Raw genomic sequence first — 18,650 nt, 5'->3', positions numbered from 1 at the left:
GCCAGCCCTCAGCTCCACGGCACAGCCCCAGCCAGGGCACACACCAAGCCGGGGCTGGAATCGCACAGCGTGCAGGGGGAAAGCAGGCAGCATCCCTGTGGGAGGCACCTCGATGGAGTCTGACCCCAGTCCCCAGCTCCGGGGTCCCTGTCCTGGGAGCCTTTGGGACATGGGTGTTTTGCTCTGTTTGTACAAGCAGAGCGAAACCAGAATGGTTTGAGGGGGCAGGAGGAACTCGGGCATCAACGTGGGCTTTGTCTCCATAGCGTGTAGTGTTCCTAGCTGCAGTTTGCTGACTTTCTCCCTATAAATCTGCTGCTGGTCAGCAGGAAGCAGCACAGGAGAGCTCTGCAGGTGCAGAACCCCACTGAGAGGGACAGAGTCTGAGCTGAGGCCGGTCATGGTGGAGGCACCGGCAGCGGCTGTGCCGCACGGGATGGGGCCACGGAGGCACCGGGCTCCCATGGTCTGGAAACTCCATTTGAGAGCCTCATAAATTGAATAATTACCCAAGCTATTGAGTTTCCTTCTGGCCAGATCCTTCCCAGCCTCCCCAGTTGGTCCATGAGATGGGCCCATGGGATGGGGTTGTGCTGGAGGCAAAGAGGGGCTCGGCTTCTATCAAATGCCCCCACCGCCCGCTCTCACACCTGCATCCCCCCCGGCTTTGGAGGGGGGGAATCTGGTGATGGAGCCAAAACAAAGCAATGAGGACAAGCCACGTCCTTCACCTCTCATGCTTCTGCAGGACTTCACCACTAAGCAGCCCCGGGGTGCACAGAGGAGGCAGGACAGGGGCTGGTGTTGAGTGTCCTGTCTTCGCCTGCCTCCTTTTCCCTTGGGGATAATGGGCTATGAGGCATGGGCAAACCCCTTCCATCCCTGTTTAGAAGAAGAGGCGTACCCCATGCATCCCCACGGTGCTGTGCAGTGCTGCCTGAATCCCACAGGGCCTTCTAGCCCCGAACATTTCCCCCTTGGCCGTTGCCCATCTGCGTCCCCTTTGCACTGACTCTGTTTTCCTTTCCCTCTCCCCAACCCCCTCGTCCTCACCCTGTAGGTTATTGCAGCCGACTGCAAGAGGGTCACAGTTCTGAAGTATTTCCTGGAAGCCCTTTGTGGACAAGAAGAGCCTTTGCTGGCATTCAAGGGTGGAAAATATGTGTCAGTGGCACCCGTCCCAGACGCCATGGGAAAGGAAATGGGAAGCCAAGAGGGAAAACAACTGGAAGATCAGGTACCGTGCGGGAAGAGCGCGCCTCGGTGAAGGAAGAATCACCCCTGTGGGGCCCAGCCTCTGCCTGCCCTGCAGCTCCCGCTATTTATAGCTGCTGTGGTCTGCATTCGATGGGGGGGAGGCAGAGGGGGGACAAATGGTGCACAGCCCTTGTCTCCCGAGTGTGCTTCCCTCGTGCCCTTTCCTGCCAGTCCAACCCGCGTGCCTCTATCTCGTGTGCTGCTATGAGTTCCAGATGCTGCTTTTCCATACCCAAAGCAAGGAGGGAGGTGAGGGCCGGGGGGGGGAAGCTTTAATAACGTGCAGCACCACGGCCCCCGGGAGAGGAGGTGGGCGAGGGGGTGTCAGGGTTCAGCTTCAGGATCAAGTTTATAGCCGTGGAGCTGGTTGCGGCGGAGGCCTGAGCTCCAGCCTCCAGCACACGTACAGGAAGAGCTGACATTGGCGCCCCGTCCCTCCCCTGCCTCTCACATCCTGATGTGATTAAGGAATTCGGCTCTTGTTTTTCTGCCCTTGCTTGTTCCTGTAGGCCTTGCTTCACTCCAGGCTCCGTGTGTGTGTGTTTAAGGGCCCTGCCAGCCGCTCTGCAGGTTGACTCTTTTCTTCTGTTTAATCTTGCAGTTGGAAAGGCCAAGGAAACAGGAGAGAGGGGCAGAGGCGTTGGGAGCAGGGAGCTGGGTGGCCCCGGCGCTGCCCAGGCTCACTCTCTGTCCCCTCCTTGCACTGGAGACCAGCACTGCAGAGCCACAGCGGGTGTCACCCCATGCAGGGGACAGCACCTTGTGTCTGAGTGCCCCATGGTGCTGTACCAAAGGAACCCAGAGCAAGGATGTGCTCAGCACCCTCCTTGTCCCAGCCAGGTGCAGCTGAGCAGGGCACAGATTTTAGGTGATGTTTTTGCACTGATGCTCAGAGCAAAACCCCAGGCAGCAAGAGATGTCTCTGTAAGGTGGGAGATCTGAATCCTTGTCTTCTTCTGGAGGTTTTCAAGCTGACACCACCAGAAGCATGTGATATAGGGGGATCTTCAGGTTCTACCCAGTGTCATGGCAGGGAAGGTCCTGCTCTCCAGAGCACCCCTTTTGCTGAGTCGGTCCCTCCAATCTGCTGTGAACAAACACAGGAGGGACCGCTCCCTCCTGCCCCTTCCCACAGTCTGTGCTCAGCTGTGGGAACCTCTCTGTGAGCAACTTGCACAACCCTGGAGCTTCCTCCTTGGGCTCTAGTCGCAAGAGAGCTTCCAGCCTGCCAGCGTGACCACCGTCACCCTGGGCAAGCGGATCCCACCCCACCACAGCCGGTCTGCATCTGACAGATGCTTTTCCCCAAGGCCCTTTTGACATCCCCGTGGGCAGCATCCCCCATCCCCTGTGGTCCAGGCTGTCCCAGCAAAGGGAAGTGAGCCTGAGGGCTCCATCTTCCTCCTTCCCATGGCTAAAAAGTCACAAGGAGAGAAGAGCGCACGGTTCTGTGGCCAGGCGGGCGTGTGGTCTGGGTGAAATGATGGAGTGCACGACTCTGCAGTGCTGGGCTTGGTCTATATTGTGACTAAGAGCTCTTGCCTGAGTCCCTGCTGCTGACACATGCCATGGCATCCTCCGCAGGACAGGGAATGTAATGATGCTCTTGCCCCTCCAAGGGTTCCTCTTGTTCAGGATCCATCCCTGCAGCCCTCTGGGCTCTCAGAGCCGGTCTTTTTGCCTGGGTGCCATCTGGAAACTCTTCCTAGCCCCATCACAAAGATTTGGGTGCATAGGGAAAGGCCAGTGCGGCCTTCATGGGAGATAAGAACAGTATGGCTCATCCCAGTGTCTCCAGTTCAGGCACTGCAGACAAGGGTCTCTAAGAGGGGGTGAAGGTGCAACATGGTCCAGACACTCCTTTGTGGGCCTGAAGTTGGAGAACCTGGGACCCTTCAGTTCATCACATACAAGGTTCCAGGCCATCAGGAGCATGGCAAAGGCAGACTAGAAGTAGGATGCAAATGTTAACAGAGGAAGTCGTTAACCATTGAAATGGCTGACCTCGAGACACAGTGGCTTCTCCATCATGAAGAGCTTTAAAATCAAGTTTGAGCATCTCCTTCTGAAACATTTGCTCCGGCCCAGCTGGAAGTGTTGGGGTGGGTGCAGGAATGTCTCTGGCCTGTTCAGAGATCAGAACGGAGAAGGGGAATGGGCTCTTTGGTCTCCTGGGTTCCTGGATCCAAGTTTCATGTCGAGATGATCTGCTTTTGTGCCTAAGAACCTGATGAGGCAGCAGTGTTAGAACAGCATTATTAGGGAGAAGCAGCATTTGCTCCATGGGATATGCAGCCTAAACAGCCAGGCAAAGCAGACAAACCTGGGAATACAGAACTGAAGCCTATAAAACATCACCCAAGGCTGTGGGAAGAGTTTACCAAGGTGAGGAAGAGGGTTTGATTTTAGAACAGAGCTTGAAGCAGGGCTGCCCCTTCCCTCCCTGGTCACTGCCTTTCCTGCCCTGTTGCCTCCTGTCTCACCTTGTCATTTCCTGGATGTTTACTATGATTTATTTTGCTTACTTCTTTTGGATGCTTCGAAATAGTCACCCATCATCAGGTGGTGAGGGACCATGCCTGGCAGAGATTTCTCTGCTGGAAGGGGAAGAGCAGAACAAGCACAGTCCCCTTCTGACTTATATCCTGTTCTTTTTGTCTTCCTGCATTTCCTGGAAGAAGGAAGATGATGTGAGGATCGAGGCATTTGAAGATGATTCTGAGGCTGAAGGCAGTGGAGGAGAGATGGACATCAAGGAGCTCAGAGCCAAGAAGCAAGCCCTGGCCAGGAAAGTAGCTGAGCAGCAGCGTCGTCAAGACAAGATTCAGGTAGGATGGGCTGTGTGACTGCAGCACTCGAGCTGGCTGAGGAGCTGCTTTGGTTTGGTACCTGGGCTGATCCCATGGTGCACAGCTACTTCCTTGCCATGCTCCAGGACCTTCAGGATGTCACTGAAGCTTTCAGGGTGTAGGTGCCGTGCGCTGCCTCTGTGTAACCCAGCAGCAAGCTTAGCTGTGGCCCTTTGGAGGAGCCAGATCAGTGTGTCTGTCTCCACCCAGGGTAAGATCTGCCCTGCCAGGCTCTGAGATTGATGTTTTGGGGACTTTGGGACTCTTATGAAGGGTCCCAGCTTCTCCATGGAGCTGCCAGCACACCCGTAGCTGCCGGATGTAGTGCGGTGTGTGCCAGGCAATGAGCTGTCCCCTGGCCCGGGGCAGAGGCTCCGAGGCAGTGAGAAATCAGCTTTCCTGTGCAGCGGGGCACAGGCTGACAGGGGAGAGGGTGGGACGTGAACAGCAGAGTTCATGCAGGAGCCAGCAGCAGGAAAAATAGTCTGTGAGCAGCTGCAGCAGCCAGAGCACTGCTTGCGGAGCGTTGCCATCGTTATGGGGACAAACAGACGGGATACAGGTGATCCCGTCCTGCCCTTGGCCTCAGCTGAGCACGTTTCCCAGTGGGAGCTGGTGAAGTAAACTGAATGCACTGGGAGCAGATGCCTGGCGACGCACGCTGTTGCTTTAAGAGCCATCTCACATGCATGGCTGTTGGCTGCCTCGCTCCTCGCAACCCCTCTTCCTCCAAACCTTTTTTTGCAAGAAAGCCCAGATGAGGGTTTCTCAGCAGAGGAAAAAATCCTCCCTGGTTCCCCTCCCCCTCACCTCCGCCCTCTCTAATGCCCAGGGCCCTTCACTTCCATAATTCTTCATTTTCCAGCCTTGAACGTAAGCCAGACACATCTGTCTGGCCATATGCGTGAACTCTGCAGTGTGTGCCGAGGTGGTTGTAAAACAGGGCTGCTGAAGGCCCTACTGGGAGAGCGTGCACATGTGTACCCTCGGGCTACTGGCGCCGGGCCCAGAACCACTGCGCTTCACTTTTCCAAACCCACCCCAAACCTTTCAGATTTCACCCTTTTTTCTTCTTTTTCTCTTTTTTTTTTTTTTCGTTTGAATTTTGAGCAATTCCGATCGAGGCGAAGGGAGGGGCCACCCCCACCAGCAAGTCCATTATTGTTGGCAGGTACCTTGGTTCCCATTAATATAAGGAGGAAGAAAAGCAGCAGCGAACTGAGTGAGAGATTGGAGAGATGGGCTGTAAATTAAAGCGGCTTGAAGCCTTCCAGCCTCCCAGGGTTGTTAAGCGGGAGGTGTAAGTAAATTCCCCACTTCCCACTGCCTTGTACAGACACAGCAAACAGGAACTGCACATGTTGAAGGGAGGGCAGCGTGCAGCAGATCCCGGCCCCGGCGACCAGCCCAGCTGCAGCAGGGCCCCCCGGGATGGCCGCTGCCCATTCTGCAGGGAGAGTAGGGCTGCTTGATGCTGTCAGGGGCTTTCTCCCCCCCTTGGCGTGCTCCTCCCTTCCTCCCCAAGCCGTGCTGGGACCGATGCTCGCAGGCAGAGAGAGGTCAAAACGAGGGTGTGGGCAGCTTCAGGGGCTGCACAGCTGAGAGCTGAGGTGCACTTGGAGTCTGAAGGAGCGGGGTGGAGGAAGGAGAAGTCCTTTGGGCTGCAGTAAAGTCATGCAGTGCATAGCTGGGAACAGCCCACAGCAGAACATGTGTGCTTGCCCGGGTCCTCTCCCTGCCCTGGTACCGACCACACGGCTGAGCTTGGGTGGAAAGTGCTGCCTGGGGAGGCCAGCACAGCATCCACCCCCTCCACTTCCCCTCTCTTAGCCTATGATCCTTGACCTTTCTGATCTTCCAAAGAGATTCCGTGTTTCCTGGGCCCTGCCTTCCCTATTAGAGCCTGTTCCTCTCATTCCCTGCTCACCTATGGAGTTCACACATCAGCTGCTGAGTCCCCCTTTCACTATCCTAGGGACAAGCCACAGCTCCATGTGTCCATCCAAGCCCAGCAGATGCAGCTCCTGTCTCAGCGGGGCTGAGAGCCTCAGCTCTCCACCCGCAGCAGTGTGGCTGTGCCTGCGTGGTGGTGGGCTCAGGTCCAGAGAGCCCAGGTGCTGTGGCTGCCTCCCATAGAGCCTTGGATGCTGTGTGCAGGGATCCAGGGCAGAGCTTTCATCTCCTGGCCATCCGTTTTCTGTCTGTGCCCAAGGGCACTGCAGTGTCATGGCCTCATCTGGGACTCAAGAGTTGTGCTTCTCACAGCTAAATTCACTGTCTTCTCCCCAGCGCTATCCCTGGCTTTCCTGTGCTCCCCACCTCTTGCAGCCCAGCTCTGCTGCTGATGGACATCATCCACCTGATGCTTGACCCAGGTTCACTGCTGCTGCTTACCTGCCCTGCAGGTCCTCACTGCAGCTCCCAATGTGCTGGGGTCACATTTACACCTCATGAGGGGGATTTGATCTTCACTGTGCTCCTTTGGTCCCTGCCCTGGGACAGGGCTGTGGCTCAAGCTTCTCTGGGGGTGCAGGTCTTGGCAGGGAAATGGCAAACAGGGGTGTCCCTCGGCCAGCACCAGATGTAGAGAGAACAGGAGAGCTCAGCTCCATTCTGCTACATGAGCTTGGACCCCAAAACCATCACTCTGAGGGGTGGCTGATAGGTCAGAGTGGGGTTAGGTGATAGCCCTTTGTGCTGCCCTTTGCTGCCCGGCCCTGGGTTATGGGCTGGCTGCTGCTTCCTGTCTCCATTGCCAGCCTACCCTTGCCCTCACCACTTGCCAGACTGGAATGGAGCCGCCTGCCAGCCCCATGTCACAGCCTGGTGACAGCAGCGATGCAGTGAAAGGCCAGGCACATCCCTGGGTGCTGTCAGGTATTTGGAGGATGAGAGCCCATGCAGGCAGGTGGACATGAGGAGGCAGCAGTAACAGCTTCAGGGCTGTCCCCAGCCAGCACCAGGCTCTGCAGCATGCTCCCTGCTGCTTGGCCAAGCCCTTGGTCCATGCTGTTCGGCGTCCTTTGTGCCGCCGCTGCGCGTTGGGAGCGGTCGGGTTTCCTGCCCGGCTGAAAACATCCCACCTGAAACATAACAGGCTCTTCCTCTGGATGCTGCTATTGTTTTACTCAGCATTACAGAAGCAGCTTAAACCCGGGACGGGCCAATTATGACATGTCTTCCCCAAAATAGCCACGCTCCTGTCCCTTCTGAGCCCACGGCCGCCCCCTTTTAAGATGCAGCCGCTCCTTTTGTGTGTTGATGCTGGTGGTGTGAGTTCAGCAGCTAAATATAACCGTGTCCCATTCACGCTCTCCTGGGCGAGCAGGGACAATGCACACGCGCCGGCACGCACCTGCCCGGGAGCCTGCGGAAGGCGGACACCCACCCAGCGCGGCTCCGCCACGGCGGCGGCCCCGGGGAGCTACCAGCCACGGGGCACGTTCACTCCTGAGGAAGACGGTGGGAGAAGAAGCCTTGGGAGGAGGAAGCCCCGGAGCAGGGACTAGAAAGGCATTGTTCTCGGCGCTGGAAAATCCGCCTCCGATCCCTGCGGAGAGAGCGCGCGGGGTTGGGAAGGGGCAGAGGCGCCGGGTTTTTCCCCCCGTGGGTTGGAGAGGAGGAGAGGTGCTGGCAGGATGGTGACGGCCCATCCGTCCTGGCAGAGCGATTTGACCCTGTATGACCCATCCCAGAGGCAGTGGAGTGTTCATCTGGTCCAAGCTTAGCACCAGGCCTCTCCGTGAGCGCGGCACCACGGGCATGGGAGATCTGGAATCTGTGTGCGAAGCTGCATATCCTGTGCTTGTGGTGGAGACCCTCAGGTCTCCCCCGTTGGCACTTTAGAAAGTACCTCTTAGTGGCCTGGCTTATGGGGAGACCGGTCCCCTATCCACACTGGAAGCCTTTAGCCAAGCATCGTTTCCTGGGAATCCCCCAGGTGATTCCAGCTGATGGATGAGCTGGGAATTTGGGACTGTGCAGAGTGTGTGCTCTCAGTGCTGCCACCAGCTGGGGCAGCTGGGGGAGCCACCGCAGCTCCGGCCCAGCTCCTGGGAGAAGCCCCCATGGCCGGAGCAGCCGCACGGGCAGGGGGATGCGGTGGGAGCAGCTCTGCCAGGAGGTGGGACACAGGGAGCATCCTTCGGGAAGCAGGGAGCCCCCGGCCTCAGAGGTCATTGCCAGCCCAGCACCGTGGCTCTGCTGCTGAGCCATGCAGTGTGTTTAACCCCAGTGAGACAAGGCTAAAATCTGCCTGGCCTAGAGCACTTGGGTCAGGGTGAGGCTGAAACCACTGCTGTTTTAACCGCACCGCTCTCCTCAGGGTGTTCTCCAAACCCCACCTCCTTACAGGGCACCATCCCCCTGCCCTCACATCGGGGAAACTGAGGCACAGCAGGGCCAGGATGGGAAATGGAGCTCATTTATGGCAGTGATCACAGCACAGAAGCCAAGCCCTCAAGATCCCCATCCCCATCCCTCCCCTTCCTCCCCATGGGGTCCATTCCCCACGGCCCCAGCAGAAGGGTTAAGGCAGCGGTTCCCTGCACATGGGCTCCCTTTTCATGGCTGGCGTGGGGCCAGGCAGCGTCCGCATGAATCAGAGGCCACTCCTCTCTCCCCCAAACCCCTTGGCCGGAGGCTTCTGCAGCCTTTTACTCACACAAACAAAAATAAATCTCAGCGCCGGCCTCTGAACTCGGCAAAGGCGAGTTTCCCTCTGGCTCCCCGAGCGGCCCGGAGCTGTGCGAGCGGGGACTTGGCACGCTCCCCGCCGACCTCGCTCTTTCACTCCCGGCGCATCCTGTGTCCTTCTCTCACCGGGCGGCCCGGCGAGCGGAATGGGACGTGACGGCCGGCACAGGCGTCGCGAGCGGCTGCCAGGAACCAGCCGGGTATGGCCTGCGAAAAGCCAGTGCCGCCCATGAGGAGGTTTCTGCCCCTGCACCCTGTGTTGGAGGGGTTGGTGAGCTGCCCGCGAGGGCTGTGCTCCTGAGGTTGTCTGCACCGGCCAGGGTGAGCTGTTGGGGTCAGGGAGGTGTGCTTGGAGTGTAGGGTTGGGTCTGCCACCGGCTCTTGGTCTTGTAGGATTGGTGTTGCCCGTTGGAGTTTGAGTGGTTTCAACCTCTCTCCTCCCCTTCCTGCAATTTTGGGGCCATTGAGCTCTTTAGCTGCTTCTCAACTTCGATCTGGGTCTCTGCATTGGCTGATAGGGCCTTTCTGGTGGAGCTCAGTAGGGACAAATGTGTCCTCTGCATCCCCAGAACCCTGGGGGCAGACCCTACCTACTGCTCTCCTCATGGTGAAGGTGCCGGGATTGACTTTTCCCATGCTAATACCCCTGGGTGAAGGCAGAGTGCAGGCAGGGATGGCGTCCAGCACATGGCTGGCCATGGCAGCATCTATATGGTGGCACTGGTGCCATTACAGCTGCCCCTGTGCCATAGGGCAGGTGTATCCTCGTGCTGATGTGCAGCAGACAGGACCTGGCACGTTCCCTGCTCTGCCCATCGCCCCTTGGGCTCAGTGGGAGCTGCAGTCCCAAAACTGGTGCTGCCAGGAGGAGGGTGTGAGGCACGTGGTGAGGTTATGGTTGCTGCCTTGCCTGGAGGCACTTGGGGGAGGTGGCAGCATCGAGCTGCCTTGATTTAAAGCCAGATGACAACACTTGGAAATGGATTAAAAGCCACTTCTTTCCATGGCCACTGCTGGCCCGTGCAGCTCGTCATTCCAGAGTGCCTCCGAGGCTTTGGCGTGAGGATGAGGGGCTTCAGATCCTCACCCTGTGCCCCATAACGTTGGGCACAACAGGGTCTGCAGTCACCTCCTGTCCCCAGGGCACAAGAGTGGGTGCAAGCCCAGTCTCACAAGGGGTTTGCATGGTGGATGTGATCCACAGCAGTGCTTCTCTGCTCCGTGGGTGACCGGTTCCTATTAGAGGCAACAAACAGTGAGTCCAGGGAAGCTATTTTTAAGCAGAGGAAGCACTAGAATAGCATCCTGAGTTTTTTAAGCCTGTGACTTACTAAAGAGCCCAAGTCCTTCGATAGCGTCAAAAGCAAGATGTGAGCTCTTGGGTCCTATTTTGGCAGCTGGCATTGACCAGAGATCCAGGTGCAACCCCGAGGGGGTTGTTAGTGAGCCCCAGCAGACCCTCCCCATGTGAGTGTGAGCCCCTCTGCTCTCAGCCAAGGACAGGACTGTGAGTTTCCAGGGCTGGAACCCACCTGGTTTCCCAGCTGGATAGAGTAGGAAAAGGCAAAGCACATGCAGGAGCTGGTGGGACAGGGAGTGAGATACTCAGCCAAGCATCCCCACCCCACAGACCTCCCCTCTGGCTGCCTGCTCAGGGTCCCCGTGTTAGGATGCCTTTGGCAGCACTTGTGTGTCCCAAACTGGTTTGTTTTGGCTGTTATTGCCTTGAGCTGTTTCCATGTGGAGCCCCAGAACCCTCACCCTCCAGCCCCGCTTTCTCCCTGCTGTTTTCTATCAGGGTTGGTCTCTTGGCATTGATGCCGATGATCCTGGCAACTGCCAGCCCACAAATGGGACAACTCCCAAAACACCTCCACTTCTCAAGGCTGGTCCCAGTTCTCCATCGAGCCAGTTTTTCTGTGCTCTCTTGGAGGCTTTTGCCATCCCATTCACGTGTGCTGTAACTCTGCAAGAGCTGGTGTTTGAGGTGTGCAGGGGGGATGGCATCCAGCCTCCAGCCGCTCTCCTTCACACAACGCCCTTGCTGCAGGAGGTGTGCGTGCCACCAAGCTCATCTGCTTTCAGAGTCCACAGGTCATAGGGCTGACGTCCTCCTTACTCACCGCGTGTCCTTCTCCTCCAGGCTGTGCTGAAAGACCAGAGTCAAATGAGGCAGATGGAGCTGGAGATAAGACCTGTCTTCTTGGTGCCAGACACCAACGGGTTCATCGACCACCTCAGCAGCTTGATAACGCTGCTGGACTGCAGGAAGTTCATCCTGGTGGTGCCCCTCATCGGTGAGTAGAGCCAGTGCTGTGGTGGGGGCTTCCCCTCCTCTCTCCGTGCCCATAGCGCCTGTGTGGTCTGCAGCCTGTTGGCTCCTGCCATGGGGCTGGCCTCTGTCCCCATCTCATCCCAGCTGTGGCCAGCGTTCGGACCATGTTTCCCTTCTCCCTTCCTGCCCACAGCACTCAACAAACTCCTCTCCTCCTGGTGCATTTGGGGGTGCCAGGGGTTGGGAGAGGCAGGCGGGTGTTAAATGGGATTGGGAGGGAATTCTGGAGGGAGCGAGGAAGAGGAATTGTTAAACAATCCCAGCAGATAGCTTATCCCAGCTGAGCTGGGGCTTAGGCAGCCCAAGCAAACGGCCAGCCTGGGTCCCAGCGTCTCTGAGCTGCTCAAGCCCGGCCCTTCTTTTTATCCTTATAAAGCTCGCAGTAAAACACAAGCTGGTTCCCGTTATTGGTAAACATTCACCCTGGCAGATAACAGCCCTGCTGCTGGGTGGTCTCCCGGGGTGGCGGCAGGATTTGGTTGGATGCCTTTGCTGAGATTGTTTGATCCGGGCTGGAGGTACCATTCCTCCGGCCAGTGTCACTCCGGCACCCAGTGTGTCCCGGCTTCCAACCTGGCATTAAATGATCCCAGAGGGCAGCAGGACAGGAGCAGGGATGAGCCTCACACAGCCCACAGGCTGCCCCATCCCCGTTGCAGCCCCAGGAGGCTGGGGATCAGCTCTACCCTATGGGCATCTCCAACATCCAGGTAGTGATGTGTACACTTGTGCTCATCTCCTGGCCTGCAGCACACAGGGGTGCCTGCCCTCCGAGCCGTGATGGGGCTTCCTTCTCCAGGCCTGGTGTCCAGCAGACAGCTCTGCCTACCCCAGAGCCAACATCCAGCTGCTGCCCTTCCCCATGGAGTGAAGAGCTTGGCTCAGGAGGGCTTCCTGGGGCTGAGGACAAGACCTCTGGATGCGGGGAGCAGGGCTGGCAACCTGCCCAGCTCAGCACGGGAGCTGCCAAGTAGCTCCATGGCTTGGCACTGCAGTGCCAGGGCTTTGTGTGGAAGGCAAGGAAGGCAACAGCACCAGCAGAGCCTGGGCAGCCTTGAGGGCTGCAGAGTGTGTTAACACCTGAGAGAGCCGGGACTTGCCCTGAGCCATGGCTCTGCCTCTCAGTGTCTTCCTGTGGTTGTCCTGAGGCTTCCCCATCTAAACCCCAGCCAGGGGCAGCAGCCCTCAACCTGCAAAAGGATCCTGGCCTGCCACGGGCAGGAGGAGCAGCAGACTGAGCACCTCCAGTGTTCCCCTGTCCTGCTGCCTCCCTGCACAGCCCATCACAAGGGGCACAGAGTAACTCATCTCCCACTGCTGAAGCACCCTGAAACCAGTGACTCCTTGTCCGTGCTGGTTGTTGGTCACATTCCCCTTTGTCCTTCAGGAAAGCCATCAGTACTGAGACCTGGATGCAGGCAGGAAGAACCCATCCCTGGGGATAAGCCAGGGGCCCATGAGTGCTGAGAGCAGAGGCCCTGGTGCCATGTCCCATCGCTGGACCAGAGATCCACATGGGACGCTCCTCCCTGCTCTTCCCTGGGATGCAGCAAGGGGTTAAGCACGCAGCTTCTCGTTGGGTTTGTTTCTCTTGCTCTTTAACCTGCTCTGTGCTCCTTGAGGCTGACCCCGCCATGGAGAAGCCAGGCCTGGTGCAGAAGCACAAACAAGCCTCCCCTTTGAAGCCTGTTTAGCTTGGAAGCAGGAAGGCGGATTTCGGGAGGGAATACCAGCTTTTCCTGTTTGATGTTCCGTTCTTGCACGGCTCCCCCCACCCCGGGCCCAGGCGAGCATTGTGTGGAAATGGCAGCATCAGGTCGGTAGCAAGAAGAGGCTTTGGCCAGCAAAGAGCAAAGGCAGCTCCATGCAGCTTTAATTTGAATACCCAGACAGTGAGTGCCAGCCTCACCATGGAACAGAGCGATCACGCAGGCTCCCCGGGCAGTGATTCACAGCACTGGGGAGAGGCCTCAGACCCCGAGCTCTCTTCCCCGAACCCCCAAGGAATGCATAGTTCCCACTTGAACTCAGGACTTGGCTCCAGGCTCGGAAACAATCTTCAGAAATGAAGCCATGGCTAAAACACACTGCGCGCAGAGCCTGCCTCGCGCACACGTGCACACCAGCCCTCGCGCGTGCACCCTCCCAGCCAGGGATGCTCCTGAGCACATCTGGATGCACCCTCATACCCGCCTCGGGGGCATCTTGCTCCCCCTGGGATCAAGGGGCTTTTCCAGCAGCCCCGGTGCCAAAGAACGGGTCCCTCATGGAGCTCTGCAGGGGTCCCTCGGGCTTCTGCTGGGCTCAGGGGGCTGGAGCGGCTTGGCAGCAGGATGGGAGGCTCTCAGTGGGCTCCAGGTAAACAGGCTGGGAATCTGCCTGATCTCAGTCTTAGGTTTGCCTTGAGCAGCATCTGTCAGGACAGATGCACAAACCCAGATGGGTGAGGTGTTAAAGAGAGTGCTCCTGAGAGGGCAGCTACAGGTGGGAAAACGGGGCCAGGACCTGTGTAGGAAACAGCGTCAGGGTGAGAGCTGCTGGATCCCATGTGTGACCATTCCCGCAGGCACCCCTGCAGCAGCTTTCTGTGTCTGAAAGTAAGCACAGGGAGCTGGGAGGTGCAGAGCCGAGCGGCGCAATGCAGGGCAGGAACAGGCTGCAGGAAGCAGTGGTTTTCCAACACCCTGGAGCACACAGGGATGTGCTGTTGGCTGTGCTGCTGGAGCATGGGGTAGGGGACACAGTGATGCTCCCAGTGTCTCACGGAGCAGAGTGAGGTGTCCATAGGGAGTGCTCCTCCCCAGTGCAGGGGCGAGGTGCCCGTGCCCTCGGGGCTGAGCCAGGTGACCCATGGAGGTGGAAGGCAGCAAAGCTTTTCCAGACCCGCAGCCAAGTCCAGGAGCACAGGGACACTGCAGCAGCTGAACCCAGATTTCCTGAGCCAGCTCCCAGTGCCCCGGCCCTGAGGCCTTGGCAACTTGCGTGCTCCAGCAGCAGGTCACGGGAGCACCTTGTCCCATAGTAACTGTACCTCCTCTTCCTGTTTGAAGTGATAAACGAGCTGGATGGCCTGGCCAAGGGCCCGGAGATGGAGCACCGGGCTGCAGGCTATGCCCGCCAAGTGCAGGAGAGAGCCAGGAAGGCCATCGAGTTCCTGGAGGAGAGATTTGAGAGCCGGGACAACTGCTTGAGGGCTCTGACCAGCCGAGGCAATGAGCTGGAGTCCATCTCCTTCCGCAGTGAAGACACCACTGGCCAGCAGGTAAGGAGCATCCCATACATGGAGGCAGTGCTGCTGGGCTGGAGGCTCTTTACCATCACCTTCCTGGGGTGAACCATGGGTTCTGGGTCCATGAGCTCTGGGCAGGGGGTGGCTCTGTCCCCACCTCTGCAGGCAGCTGAGCTGTGTGTGCTTTGGCTCAGAGCAGCCCTAGCAGGGTGTTCCGAGCCAGTGCAGAAGTTGTGGTGATGGGGATGCAGGTTTTTATCCTGCCAGGGTAACATTGCTCTTTTCTTCCAGGGAAACAATGATGACCTGATTCTGTCCTGCTGCCTCCACTATTGCAATGACAAGGCCAAGGATTTCATGCCCTCCAACAAAGGTAGGACACCCTCACATCCTCTTTGTCCCTCCTCTGCTGCATTCCACAGACTCTCCTCCTTCCTTTCTCTTTCGAGCTGATGATCTCTCGCACATTTTGCCTCTTTCAACACCAAGGTGCCACATCCTGCCTCCCGTCAGCCCCAGGCTGCGGCCCTCCCACTGCATTGCCAAATGTGCACCTCGCTGTGCTTTGGGGATGCCCCAAAGCCTGTGAGCAGCCCACTGTAAATGTCCACAGAGCTATTCTGTGGTGCTGGCAGCAGTGATGAAGGGCCAGCAAGAGCCTCCTCCCCCTGAACCACGGTGCCTCCTGTTCAGGTCCCTTTTCCCTCCCAGTGCCAGATTGGCATCAGCCACGTGTGCAGGGATCAGCCATCCCCCAGGCTGTTGCCAGAGCAGTGGGAATGGGAATCGCATCAGCAGCTGCCCAAGAAATCAACCCGCATTTGTCAGTGCGAATTCTTAGCAGCTTAACTTGTCAGATTCACAGAGAAACCGTCACCAAATGTTTATGTGCAAATGATGCTGAATTTTGAAATCATGTGGATTATGGGGAATGGGGCCTGACAAGCTGACAGCCTCTGGTTTGTAACAAGGAGGCGCGTCACCAGCGCGGAGCAGAGGATGTTTATTGTTACACAGTTCTTAAAGTGTCCGAGTAAAACCACCCCATCCCTCTTCCAGCAGCCCTCAGCCCCAGGCCTGGCCTTGCTCTGAGCCCCTGCTCCTCTTCCTCAAGGCATGGGCCCGCCAAGGTGCTCGCCCTGCCATGCTGAGCCCCAACACCATGACCATAGCCCGCGTTCCTGGCCACGCTCCCCTTCCCCTCGTCCTGCCGCTCCCTGTGCAGCCAATCTGGGCCCATGTTGGGCTCCCATAAACTCTGTTTTTTCCATTCCCGTCCTGGCTCGGAGGCACTGTGTTTCCTGTGCTCATAGGAACAGTACTCTGGTCACAGGACCCAGCTGCTTACACATACCCCATATGCTTCCCCTGCTTCACACACACGTAAGCGTGGCTCCCACATCCCAGCCCGGCACGTTGCGTGCGGGGCAGCTCATCCATCTGGGGGCAAGATCCCTTCGGTTCTTTCTCAGGCTTCGACTCTCCCTGGCTGGCTGAGCCCCAGCCAGGAACGCCTCGGTGTCAGTGGCGACTCCAAACAAGCTTCATACACACACAAAAAGAGAAGGGGTGGTTTTAGATCTTCTAACGAGATCACCAGAATAATAGCACCAGCTTCCTGCTGGAGCCAGGGTCGCGGGACGTCTTCCTGGCCTGGGTCAGGCAGAGGGACCTCCTGTTCCCTGCCCGGTGCACCACGCCATGCGGGCAGCACGGAGCCCTCGGTGCTGCTTGACGGCCTTCCCAGCCCCAGCGATCACAAATCATCCCCCAGCCAGCATGGAGAGGGGGGGAGAAGGCAGCTTTGGGATGAAGTGCCGCCTCCAAGCCGCGCTGGCAAGGAGCAGGGAGCTGGGAGCACTGCCGGGGTGCCGGGTGGCCCTGCCATGCCCAGGGCGCAGCACACAAGGAGGTTGGGGGGCACAGGATGGGGACAGCACAGTGTGGGGTGGTTCTGAGCTTCCCGCTGTTCTTTTCTCTCGTTGCAGATGATCCCATCCATTTGCTCAGGGAAGTGGTCTTGCTGACGGACGACCGGAACCTACGAGTCAAAGCGTTGACCCGCAACGTGCCGGTGCGGGACATTCCCACCTTCCTCAAGTGGGCTCAGGAGGGCTGAAAGGGGCCGAGCAGCCCCCGAGCAAGTCACGCAGCCTGGGAACGGTGGGAGACCGGCTTCAGCCGCAGCACCACCGCCTGCCAGCCCACCATGAACAATACACGCCACGTCTTCAACCCACCCCAGAATGGCCAAGCTGAGAAGGGGGTTCCCCCCGCACCAAGGGCAGACCAGCCGGGAAGGTCATTGCTGTGGATGGTTCACGTGGAGGCTTTGGGCCGTTCAGGGTCCCACCAGCCTTTGGGCAGTGCCAGAGTGGAGCTGGTGAGCCCCGCTGGCGAGGGAAGCTTTGGGTGAGCCCCGGATCAAGCCTTCTGCTTAGTTTGCTTGGTTGCAGAGAGCTCGAGTCACGAGTTGGTGGCTCTTTGGGTTGGTAGGCTGCGTAGGGCACAGACCAGGGACACGCCAACGCGGACTTTGGGATTGCTTAGTGTAGCTTGTGCCCCATAGAGAGGCCATGGACATCAAGGGCAGGTTCCCTCCTGCCCCTGCCTGCGTGGCCCAGGCAGCCCCTTCCCCACCCTGCGCCCGCCCCACGCATGGGGTGCTCTTTGTGGAGGTGTTTGTCCTCTCCCTGCTGCAGGGTTTGCTGTTGAGTTTCATTTCCTTCGCTATAGCTTAGTTTTCAGGTGCATTGCCCTGCCTGCTTTGCTGGGGGAGGCTTGGAATACCCCCAGTCCCCCCGTAGCTGCTTTCTGTCCTGCTCCCCTGCCCACCCCAGCCCCTTCTCTCCTCCCCAGACTCCTTAGTCCCATCCCTTTAGACATGTTTTTGACCCAAGACTCAGCTTGAGGCTAACAGAATTCTCCAGGGACCCCAGAACCAGCTGTCCCACAGGTCCCATGCATCCTTTTATTGCCACTTGCTTCTTTTCATGTGTGTGACCCTGCTTCTGCTGGAGACATCCTTCGCTGGGAGGGTCCCCTCTTGAGTTGCCCCTTCACCATGGATGGAGCTGGGAAGGGCCTTATCACTGGGTTAAACTACAGCGTTGGGGTGCTGTTGAGCCCCACACATTGTCCATCAGTAAGTGCCCCAGCCCCATCCCAGTTACACGCCAGATACAGGAGGTCAGAGGGAGCATTAACCTGCGAACCGGAGCCGCTGGAGCTCTGTCAAGCCCCAGTCCCACAAGCAGAGGGTGAGAGCGACCCTTTGGGGTGCCACGGCCGTGGGATGCAGTGTCAGAGGTGGCGGAGGAAGCAGCAGGATGGAGCCCAGCGTTTTCCTTCCCTGTGTGGGTGGCTCGGTCCCGGTGTCCACATCAGGAAGCGCAGCGTTATCGCAGCCAGAGCCTCAGCAGCAATGGGAACAGCCGGGCTTGTGCTCATTAACCTGTGCTGTTCTTCACCCCAGCCTCGCTGCCCATGAGGAAGGGTCTGTGATGCAGGGCAGAGCCTGGCCGACAGAGACTTTGGGGTGCCCGTAAACTGTGGCATGCACAGAACCATGCCCACAGCACACGCAGCACCCGCACCCCAGCGCGATGCCCAGCACCAGTCGTAAGCAGCACATCACAGACTCTGCCTTCTCCTCCACACTGGCTGGGTTTAAATGTTATGTTTCCTATCAGAGCCGCTCCAGGGCTGCTTTGCAGGGCCCTTCCCGGGGTACCCTGCAGGGACTCCGACCACGGGCTCAGCCATGGGACAAGAGGCCTGGATACCACCGATGAGCTGGCACAACAGCCTGGGGCCATCAGTGCCCGTGTCCGGGGCAGCGTTCGGGTTCGTTTGCTGAGATGGTTGTAATCAGTTTTAGTATTAAACATTTCTCTGTGCAGCGCGGCCTCTCCTTTGCCATCAGCAGGGGAGGTGCGGTTGGAGTTGGAGCAGGGGTGGCACTGGAAGGACACGTTTGTGCTCCCAAGGGTAACCACGGCTCTATCCCACCTTCATCCGCTGCTCCCCTCAACCAAGGCAGACCGTACACACGGCAAAGCCCCTCACCTCCCCTCTGGGCATCTCTGCACCCACCCAACACAGCCTGGCCTCTCCCGTTATCACCTCTCAGCACCGAGCAAGGTTCCCCACCAGAGAAGGATGAGGCCACGCACGTTTAATGTCACTTTATTGCTCATTTGGTTTCGACTATATTAAAAAAAGAGGGGCAAGGAGCCCATGTACAAACTGGACGTGATACAGGGGGGGCCGGCGGCTGCCAGCT

At 58.2% G+C, this 18,650-nt stretch overlaps 1 protein-coding gene across 3 annotated transcripts in view; it reads left to right on the top strand.

The window, feature by feature from the left end:
• Window positions 1-18,266, top strand: part of SMG6 (SMG6 nonsense mediated mRNA decay factor) — a 106,683-nt gene extending 88,417 nt beyond the window's left edge. For 2 of the 3 annotated variants that reach the window (XM_080629856.1, XM_080629855.1), the window contains exons 14-19: window positions 1,061-1,237; window positions 3,936-4,085; window positions 10,945-11,098; window positions 14,187-14,398; window positions 14,657-14,738; window positions 16,354-18,266. In XM_080629856.1, the coding sequence (XP_080485982.1) occupies window positions 1,061-1,237; window positions 3,936-4,085; window positions 10,945-11,098; window positions 14,187-14,398; window positions 14,657-14,738; window positions 16,354-16,484 (906 nt within the window). In that variant the 3' untranslated portion in view covers window positions 16,485-18,266. The remainder of the gene's footprint in view (window positions 1-1,060; window positions 1,238-3,935; window positions 4,086-10,944; window positions 11,099-14,186; window positions 14,399-14,656; window positions 14,739-16,353) is intronic. The other variant, XM_080629857.1, reaches the window with a different exon arrangement.
• The last annotated feature ends 384 nt before the right edge of the window (window positions 18,267-18,650 follow it).

Source organism: Psittacula echo, assembly GCF_963264785.1.
Source record: "Psittacula echo genome assembly, chromosome: 15".
Classification (NCBI taxonomy): Eukaryota; Metazoa; Chordata; class Aves; order Psittaciformes; family Psittacidae; genus Psittacula; species Psittacula echo.
Note: the sequence above shows the minus strand (reverse complement) of the source record. Positions and strands in the feature narration are given on the sequence as shown.